General features: G+C 47.0%; 1 protein-coding gene across 1 annotated transcript; it reads right to left on the bottom strand.

The window, feature by feature from the left end:
- Positions 1–1,720: 1,720 nt before the first annotated feature.
- Positions 1,721–3,512, bottom strand: C2CD4A (C2 calcium dependent domain containing 4A). The gene is made up of 2 exons (XM_082648138.1): positions 3,417–3,512; positions 1,721–2,946 (listed from the first exon to the last, which is right to left on the bottom strand). The coding sequence occupies exons 1-2, from the start codon at positions 3,431–3,433 to the stop codon at positions 1,773–1,775; spliced, it is 1,191 nt and encodes a 396-aa protein (XP_082504264.1). The 5' UTR covers positions 3,434–3,512; the 3' UTR covers positions 1,721–1,772.
- Positions 3,513–10,748: the final 7,236 nt, after the last annotated feature.

The following is a 10,748-nucleotide window of genomic DNA, read 5'->3' as shown; positions in this document are numbered from 1 at the left end:
TCGTTGGCTTGAAGACCAAGGAAACTGTGACTGAGCGTAGATAAAAGAGCATCTTAAAGATCTGAACTACTGTGATGTCATCATTCATTTGGTCAACCATTTTGAGCTTCTGGATGTGATTGATTTTGACAGTCAGTTAATTCAGTTACTCTTCGCATTTGTTCAATGAATGTCATTATAAATATCTACCACAATAACCCACTTTCAGTTTATGCTTGAGCTGTTATTAAAACTGAAACTCTTTTCTAAGTAGCATTTTTCACGAGCACCAATGGATAAAACTGTCAGCAGTTTAGTGAAAGCAGAAACCATTTCTGAACCCAGACTGATGAAGTAGTCATATTTAACAGTGCACCACATATTTAAATATTTTCAACTCTCATTTAGGACACATTTCCCTCCTATATGCCTAAGAAAGGAAGAAATATGCCTGGCTGGCAATGAATTTGAGGGATGAAGGAAAATCATCCTTTAAAACATAGTAAACCTATTATTACTATCAGAAGCCAGAGGAGGTAGAACAATGTTACAGGTACTCTTGACTCTGCCCTGGTACATTAGCTCATCTGGTGCCAATAAGGCTGGTACCCGTTTTTCTAGGACTCTGAAGTCTTTAGCTTCTGCCTCAGTCAGTCGTAGACCCAGCTTATCTCAATGCCTGAAGTCAGTAGCTTGAGATGATAAATCACTCATTTTAATCTATTTGCTTTTCTATTAGAGGGTGAGAAATGTTTAGAGACCTCAACCCCAGAGTCAGCAATTTCAGATATAAGTTGCAGTTTCACGACTCTAGTAAGATGAGCCTTTCCGACATTGCAGTGTTACTAATACAGAGTAAAGAGTAAAATACTGATCACCTAGGTGCAAATCCTGCATCTGCCTTTATTCTGTGCCTCCATATCCTCATCTGTTAAATGGGGATAGCTGTACCAATTTTGTGGGTTGTTTTAAGAAATAAGTTGATAATGGGCTTCCCTGGTGGTGCAGTGGTTGAGAGTCCGCTTGCCGATGCAGGGGACAGAGGTTCGTGCCCCAGTCCGGGAAGATCCCACATGCTGCGGAGCGGCTGGGCCTGTGAGCCATGGCCACTGAGCCTGCGCATCCGGAGCCTGTGCTCCGCAATGGGAGAGGCCACAACAGTGAGAGGCCCGCGTACTGCAAAAAAAAAAAAAGAAAGAAATAAGTTGACACTGGTAAAACTATTATAATAATTATTTAAGCTTATAAATATTAAAATGGTTTCACTTCTTCCTGTGCTCTTCCAACAAGATGTAGCGAAGAGTATCAGATTGGAGCTCCTACTCATGATTCACTGTTGACCTTGAACAAGTCACTTCCTCTCGGCCTCATTTTTCTTATTCAGGATCTAAAACAATGTTTCAAAAGTAATACATGTTCTAAGATTGTCTCAATGGATGTTGTGGAATGAACAAACTTCAAAATGAGGATATTGGAGCAAATAGATCACCAAGAAACCCTCTAATTTTAATACTTCATGTGATTCATTATCTCTCAAGAGTACCGTGGGGAACACCTGCAATGCCATTGGCTATCAACATTGGGAAACACCACTGCAAAACAGCATGCCGTTTACTTAAAAAGAATATTGACAGTATGTACACAAAATATAACACCCTTTACAGTGGTAATTAATACAGTATTATCTCTGCCAACACTAGACTGAAACAAAGGCCAGAGTAGAATAATAAAAACACGTTTATTTTGTACAAATCGGCTGTGTCCGAGGGACAGAGCTGGGGCAGGGCGCGCCCTCACAGGAGCTGGACGGGGCCCAGCAGCAGCTCGCCCTGGCCCAGCAGGCGACCCCGCTCCAGCCCGCGGCCCCGGTTCTCGGCCTTGACGCGCACGGCCAGGCGGCGCACCTCGTCTTCCGAGAGCCCGTCCAAGCACAAGTCCTGCTCCAAGACCGCCCGGCGTCTCCGCCGGAACACGGCGCCCCGCAGCCGGCGCGTCTGGCCCGGCGGCTGCAGGACGAAGCTGACGTGGCAGCCGACGGGGGCGCGGGGCTCGGCGGCCCCACCGGCCGGGCCCTCGGCGTGGAGCAGCCGGACGCGGAGGCGCCCGCTGTCCCGACTGTACTCGGCGCCCAGGCGCAGGGCGCCGCCGGCGCGGTCCAGAGTCACGGTGCCCTCGGCCTCCAGGCGCTCGGGCCGCGGGTCGGGGGGCGGCGGAGGGGACGTGGCGGGGGCCTGAGCCGGGGACAGGGAGCCGGCGCCGCGCTCGTCGTCGTCGTCGTCGTCGTCCCCGTCCCCGCTGGCGACGGAGCGGGCACTGGCCAGGCCGCTGCTCCTCTGCGCGCAGCGCAGCAGCCCCTCGGGAGCGCGCAGGAGGCGGCTGCCGCGGGGTCGGAGAGTGAGCGTGTCCAGGTGCGGGCGGGAGCCGCCGAGGGCCGCCGGGGGCACAGCAGGGACTCTTCCCGGGGGCACGAGGGGGGCGTCTCCGACGCCGCCTCCGAAGGTGCGCGCCCGGGGGCGGAGCACGGGCAGGAGCGGGGCGGCCCCCGGGCCCCGGAGGAAGAGCGACTCCCTGCGGCGGGTTTGCGGGCTCTCGAGCACCGCGCAGAAGCCACAGGCTGTACGTGCCCGGGGCAGGTGAGGCAACGAGAGCGCAGCCTGCGATCGTGGGTCCCAGTCCGTGCGCCCCGCGCCGTCGCCTGTCCCTGCTTTTTCGCCCCTGTTGTCTTGGATTGCAGCCAGGGTCGGGCAGGGCGCGAGTCGCGGGGGGATGCAGAACTCGGGGATGCGGTCCGGGGTGAGCACGTTTGCGCACCGGGAGGGCCTGAGAGCAGTGGCTCGGCCGGCCTGATCCTGGAAAAGCCGGTTTCTGCCCCGCAGGAGGTGCTCGGGTCCCAAGCGGAGCCGCTCCAGGCACCACATCAGGCAGCAGGTGCCGGTTGCAGAGGAACCTCTGCTGGAGCTGGTCAGCCTGCAATGCACAAGCACACACGGATCGTCATAGTGAGCCCTGCTGGGCGCAGCAATGCCCGTCTCTTCTACTCATTGGGTGCTTCCTCCTGCCTCCCCCAGACCAGGCAAATTGCCCCTCACGCTGCTGTTGCAAATCTTTCAGTGTTTCCCTGACGGTAAAACAATCGTTCTTCTCTCTTCTGTAGTAGTGTACACTTTAGGTTTGTTGCCTTAATCTAGACCTGTCCTCGCTGGCCTCAGGAGGAGATTCTCAAAATGTTTGCCTCGTGCTGTCCTCGGTGCCAAGTGGCACTATGCTTGTGCAATAGTTTCCTGAATCCTTGGATTATTGCACTCAAATCCTCAGAGAGAATTAAAATAATTATTATCCTTTCCAGGATATTCGGCTTGCTCCCCGCTTAAAGTGCAAAGAGCCTCAAACGAGTCCCTGAGGGAGTTAAGCAAGGCTATAGGTCTCTCATAATGTACCTGGGGTCCAGCGTCATATAGGTCTCCGCACCGATCCGCCTGTGGCACCAACCTCTACAGGCATACAGCCTCTGGGAAGATCAAAGCTCGTGTGGCGGAGTTCTGTACAGCTTAAAGGCAGTCGGCTTGAGCCTTTATACCTGGGGCCTGGGACGCCCGCCAGTGGGCTGGCCGGATTGGCACTGATAGGTAACCTGACGACAGGCCTTCCAACTTTCCCTCTGCCACGTGGCTGGATCCGCTTTCTCTCCTGCTTCAGGTAGGGATGTTTCTGTTTACTCACGTGCAAAAAGTCTTTACTATACGGCAGAGTCATTGTGAGGATCGATGGACATAATGAGTGTGAATCACAGAAGCACTCTACACCCACCAATAAGAGGAGATAGAAGTCGAATCTGTCTTATTCTTACTTAATATCCTCCCCCAAATCCAGCCCTTAGTTTGCCCAGCTTTCGAAGTTCCTTACCTACCTTCTGGTTTTCTGTTCTGATTTTAAATCGTTTTTGTTTGTTGATTACAAACCACTCTGGATACAGGGAACCTTATGGGCTGCTGTAAATATTCTGTATCTTGATCTGGGTGGGGTTACTGGGGTGTATCCATATGTAAAAAAAATGATCTAGCATACACTTAAGATTAGATATAAGATTGTGTCTTATACCTCAATTTAAAAAAATAACAACCCACTTCTTAAACCTTGTGCGCTGATGTTTTAATTGGGAAAATATACTCCTGCATACAACTGGGCTGTTGGAACCATCCTTTGACGGCACGTTTGTAGGCTGTGCCCACCTGAGACATCCTTTTCCTCTCTTTTGAAAACTGACCTGTGTTCACTTTGTAAGAGACCTGCTTCCAACTAGCTTAGGTTGAAAGAGATCTGAGGCATTTTGTTCAGCGTTTGGGTGTACACTATTTCTGCCTAAGATACCGCCTTGCAAATTAATTGCTTATCCAAATGATGTTCAGTAAATTAAACTGAACTCATGCAAAGGTGATTTTAGGATGGAGCATGTGCATTTTGTTTCCAGGATATATACGTACACAGCCACTGTACTTGATGATTTACATATAGTCTCTGGAATAGTCACATAAACCCTGCAAATTATGATTATTCCTAGTAAGGTATCCAAGTTCACATAATGATGGGAAATGGAAGAAAAATACATACTGATGGGCATAAATGAGTTGTTTTGGGGATTAAACAACTCTAATAAAGTAAAATACTTAGCGCTGTGCTTGGAACATGGTAAGTGCTAAATACATATAAACTGTGATTATTATTATCATTAATAAAAATAGAAGGGAGGGACTTCTCTGGTGGTGCAGTGGTTAAAACTCTGCACTCCCAATGCAGGGGACACGGGTTCGTGCCCTGGTCCAAGAAGATCCCACATGCTGCGGAGCAACTAAGCCCGTGCACCACAACTACTGAGCCTGCGCTCTAGACCCCGCAAGCTACAACTACTGAGCCCACGTGCTTCAACTACTGAAGCCCGCGCACCTAGAGCCCGTGCTCCGCAACAAGAGAAGCCACCGCAATGAGACGCGCACCGCAACGAAGAGAAGCCCCCGCTCCACACAACTAAAGAAAGCCCACGTGCAGCAACGAAGACCCAACACAGCCTAAATAAATAAATAAATAAAATAAATAGGAAAAAGAAAAGGAAAGAAAAGAAAATTAAGTCCGAAATCAGTGGTTTTGACTCTAGAATGGCCGCTCACTATGTGACCATGAGCAAGTTACTTAACCTTTCCAAGCCACAGTATCAAATGTAAAATTAGGAGGTGGGGACTTTGGGAGGTAATGAGATTAATGACCTTATAAAAGAGACCCAGGAGAGCTCCCTTGCCCCTTCTGATAATAATAGTATCTATCTATCTATAAAATAAGATAATGCAGGTGAAAACTTTAGCATAGAGCCTGATATACACAATGTCAGATAGTTATTGTTACTACAGAAGAGAGCAAATGTTCGTTAGTCCATTTATTCATTCAAAGCAATATTTACTGAATGCCTCCTGGGTTTCAGCCACTGTGCTAGGCAGGTAGGTCCAGGCTGTACAAGATCATATCAACTATGTACATCTGTCAGAGGAGAAATGAAATGATGAGGATGACATATTTGAACTCCATCTGGCTGAGGCAGAAATGAGAAGAGACTATTGCACACTATTTATATATTTAGTCTGGGGGCAGGGTTGATGTGTCCCTGGGTTTGCCATGCCCTTGACTAGCTACTTGTTTGTCTTTATATGAGCTCCACTCCTGGCCAAAATTCTTGGTCCAGTGCCAAATCTGTTGCAGAATGATTACCAAATTATATACTTGAGGGTCACGTGAATGTGTTTTGACTCATCTCTTCTCAGGAGACAAGATGCTGTTAGCTCAGCAAATGAGAGCCCAGAAACCCCTAGGTTAAAATGGTGAGGCTCACAATCTGAGAAGTTGTCTGAGAAGTTGTTAAGCAGAGCTGTGTCGTGAAGGGAGAGATGATTTAGGGGTAAAGAAACATAAACTTTGGAGTTGATCTATCCTAGGTTCAAATGTTATGCAACTTTTTAACTATGGAACTGTGAGCAAGTTAATTAATTTCTTTGAGCTGAAGTTGTATAATGGGGGTTATAATACCTACCACACAAGACTGTTGTGAGGGTTAAAAATGCATGAAATGCCTGGCATACAGTAAGTGTGGCTATCACTTAGCTGTTATTATTATACAGGTCTGCATGGCTAGGAATTAGGTGATTCACACATGGATTCCCTTAAAAACATTTCTCTTTCTGGCCAAGCCAAGCAGCATTGCTTTGTTTTTATTAATCATTCACCTTCTTTAATAACACTTTGGAAGCATTTTCTATATAAGGTTTCTTGAAACAGCAGAGACATGCCCTCGCATGGCTGGTCCCCTGTGACCACATTAAGCCTTATGTTTTACTTACCTTGGAAGCGTGGGCCATGCAGTACTTGGGAGGATGGTGTAACAGGATGAGGCCCTGAGCCTGGAACACCCAAATCTACTCAGAGGGAGACTGTTATCATAGCTTCCTCACAGCTATGGGAACATTCACTGATGGAGCTGAAAAAATTCTGCAAAGTAAGCATAAATAGATCACACACCATCGAGGTCAGAGGTGCTCTTGGAGTAGAAGGATATGGAACCACTTAAAGGAGAACTGCAAAATAATATATAGGAGGTTGGGTGTCAAGGAAAGCAAGAAGAAGAGAGTTTATAACCCAATAAAATACCGGTGTTCTGACTCATCCATCTCATTCAACAGAATTGGAGGGTGGAGTAATGGAAAGTAAACAAATAATGGAGTTGGGACACCTGGAGTTTAGCACTGATAGTCACTAACTTCTTGTGGGACCCTGGCAAGTCACTTAATTCTCTCTCGCAGTCAGTGTCCCCTCCATCAAAGAAGAAGGTTGGATTAACCAAATGATATTTGATTGCCTCTGTCTCTGACATTCTGCAATCCACTCCTGTGCTTTCTCCCAGTTAAACTTCCTAACTTTTCGGAAAACCCATGCTGTCACGCTTATTCTCTAGCTTTCCCCTCCATTTCCTTTTCCCCCCAAATCCCTTTTGCTTTTCTCAGCAAACTCCAGGGCTGGGGAATGGGGTGTGGGTATGAGGTAGTAGTGTGACATTGGAATTTCTTATTTTTCAATTTTTAAGCAAGAGTGTTAATTTTTAAAAAGTGTCCCTAATTTTGACTTTTGTTTTTAACAGGAAGAATATTTTGCTCATTTGTTCTTATTGCTCAGTCCCTCCTTGCAGTTTAGCTTTGCAAACCTTCTCATTGTTCTGAAGCAAGAGCCATAATTACTAGAATGTTCATTTCCTTTAGTTAACCTTTGTATCCAAATTCCTTTTGGTATCTGTGCGTTAGAGTGCTAATGGTGTTTCTTTTTAATTTTATTTTATTTTAGGCTGCGTTGGGTCTTTGTTGCTGAGCACAGGCTTTCTCTAGTTGTGGCAAGCGGGGACTACTCTTCATTGTGGTGCGCAGGCTTCTCAATGCGGTGGCGTCTTGTTGCGGAGTACGGGCTCTAGGCGCGCAGGCTTCGGTAGTTGTGGCTCGTGGGCGCTAGAGTGCAGGCTCAGTAGTTGTGGCACACGGGCTTAGTTGCTCCGCAGCATGTGCGATCTTCCTGGATGAGGGCTCGAACCTCTGTCCCCTGCATTGGCAGGCGAATTCTTAACCACTGAGCCACCAGGGAAGCCCTAATGGTGTTTCTTAACATTGGTTATGGTTCGTTTTGGATTAGGAGTTTTTCAAGAAGTATGGGATATTTGGGGCATTACTCTGTGTACATAATAACCAATCCCTCAAAACATACTTAAAAAGTAAAATATTAAAACTTAAAAGCTTTTTATCTTCTATGGTAATAGCATTATTTGTACTGACAATTTTGAGCTGAATTTTTCCACCATGAGAGTTTCCATTCTGTCATCAACCTTTCAGAGCAAGAAATCACCTAGTGGTGATTTAACTCTACTTATTAAAAGAGAAAAAGTGTCAGGGCTCAGGGAACTGAAGGAAAGAAACACTTGCTGTGTAGTTTTATGTAAATCATTTAATTTAATGTAAATCACTGACTTTAATTTTCCTATAAATGAAGACAATACGACGACCTGCACTACTTGTCTCACAGATCTTTCATGAGGCTTATTTGAAAATGCATGCCTTGGCATAATAATGGCATGATAGCTCATGAGGTATAACTGGAGAAGTATTAATAAGATGGAATAATGCTTATAAAGGCAGGCACATGCATTATTCTTTCAAAAGTGTAAAGTACCATAGAAGTACAAGAGATTAGGGCTTCCCTGGTGGCGCAGTGGTTGAGAGTCCGCCTGCCGATGCAGGGGACACGGGTTCGTGCCCCGGTCCGCGAAGATCCCACATGCCGCGGAGCAGCTGGGCCCGTGAGCCATGGCGGCTGAGCCTGCGCATCCGGAGCCTGTGCTCCGCAATGGGAGAGGCCACGACAGTGAGAGGCCCGCGTACTGCAAAAAAAAAAAAAAAGAAGTACAAGAAATTATTACACAAGGATCAGTACTGCCCACTTTTCCCCAGCAGATTACTCCTCTGTGCCATTTGCTTGACTATACTCTTCTGCCCGTGGCATCTTTCATATCATCTTGCTGTGTTATTCATACATCTTTGCATTGTTTACTTTTTATCTTTTTCTGGTGCATGCCTATCCCAACAAGAATATATATATATATATATTTACAAATACACATATATACACATATACATATATATATATATTTCTGCATTCTCCTCAGTACATAGTTGGTGTGCATGTACAAGGAGAGAGGGGTTGTTGTGGGTAGATTAGAAACAAGTTTGGTACAGGTTGAAGAGGGCTTTCTGAACACTGGAAAGTTATTGGGTCTTTTTGAGCAGGGGACTAACCTGAGCTCACCTGTGCTTTGGGAAATTAGCTGTGGTGACAATGTGAAGATGGATGGAGAAGGGAAAAACTGGAGGCCAGGAGGCCAGTGAGGGTGATTGCATGGTTCGGATGAGATATAAAGAGAATTTAGGAAATATGGCCAAAGCAGAATAGCCAGGTTTGGCTGTTAATTGTTTGTGGATGGTGGAGGGAAGTATGACGTGCTTCAAAATACATCCTAGGTATTTTGTCAGGGTGACTAAGCTCGGAAAAACAAACGGTTAAGGTTTTATATTCTGTGTGCTGAAGCGAAGGATGCAGGTGGTTACTGATAGCACCAGTACTGGTTAGTATTGGTTTTTTCTTTTACATCCATTTTACATAATACCAATTGTAGACATTTTGACTTTTTTTCTTTTCCAATGGATTTTGTATTTAAGGAATGATTTTTCTTTTTGAGCCTCTTCGTCCATTCAGGCTGCTATTACAAAATACCATAGAGTGGGTGGTTTAAAAACAATAATTTATTTTTCACAGTTCTGGAGGCTAGGAAGTCCAAGATCAAGGTGCCAGTTGATTCAGTGTCTGGTGAGGGCCCACTTCCTGGTTCATAGATATCTGTCTCCTTGCTGTATCTTCACATGGCCGAAGGGGTGAGGGAGCTCTCTGGGGTCTCTTTTATACGGGTACGAATCCCATGCATGAGGGCTCTGCTTAATTACCTAATGATCTCCCAAAGGCCTCACCTCCTATTACCATGACAACAGGGGTTAGAATTTCAACATATGAATTTTGGGGGTACACAATGTCCATAGAAGGTTGTTTAAGAGCAATTCACACATAGTTTTTCAGACATTATGTGTAGCAAAGCATTTAATAAACTTGTGACTACAAATGATCTTATTATTTCTTAGGTTCATGTCTGTTTACAGTATCTCAACAGTTTTTTGAAACAAATTTTAGAAAAAGAAGTCCTGTTCTCTAAAGAGGATTGGCTTGTCAATGAGCGGCTAAACTTTACTAACGTGAAAGTCCTTGCATTATAAAAGCCCCACTTTCAAAGCTTTGCCACACCAGAAACAGTTCAATGATTGCATGAAAGAGATAAATACACCTACACCTAAAGGAAAAAAAGGAAGTACTACGTCGTTTTATTTCCCTACCGAGGTATGTAACTAAGAAGTGGCTTATGAGTTAACTAAGAGCCACTTAGCAACAGAAGGGAGTAAAAGAACGAGTTAACGAAATGCACATTCAGTTCCCATTCTATCTGCCATCTTATGATGCGGCTCTGTTCCTCCTCCTCCCACTTGTGAATTATTAGTGTGTTTTCAGGAAGCAAAAGTAAGCGGAGAGATGGTGCTAGGCGGAGCTGATATGTAGCAGGAGGGTGCAGCGTCTCCTTTTTTGCCCTCCTGAAGGGGTGGTTACTTAGGAGGCGCTCAGGGTGCACTGGAGGCCTGGGAAGCGCCGGGCACCCATAGGGTCGGCTCCGAGGCCGCAGAGCTGCTTCCCGCGGGAACGATTGAGCCCTGCAGACCCGAGGTCAACAGAAGGCGACAGCAGGGAAGCACAGCGGCCACAGAGATGTCTCCGTGCACAGCAACTCCAGCTTCCCCTTTTCTTTCTCTAACATCCCTTTCCTCTGGGGCAGGCCCCAAACCGGCTCCGCCGCCCACCCTCGGTTGCCCGGGAAGCGGCTACCACGAGGCCGCGAGTCGGCAGCGAGTGCACGCACCTCCCGCTCCCGGCAGCAGCGGCGGCGGCGGTGCGCCTGCGCACAGGCCGAGTCACGCGCGGTGCGGCGCGCCGCGGGGGCGGGTCGGCGCCCGGCGGGGGCTGTCGTTCGCTGCGCTGGTCGCCGCCCTCAGCTGTGCCGGACGGTTACGGGTTCTCCCTCTCCCGCGCCTCAGACCGCC

This window comes from Grampus griseus, assembly GCF_964374135.1.
Source record: "Grampus griseus genome assembly, chromosome: 2".
In the NCBI taxonomy this organism is placed as follows: domain Eukaryota; kingdom Metazoa; phylum Chordata; class Mammalia; order Artiodactyla; family Delphinidae; genus Grampus; species Grampus griseus.
This window is presented reverse-complemented; position numbering and strand designations above follow the sequence as displayed.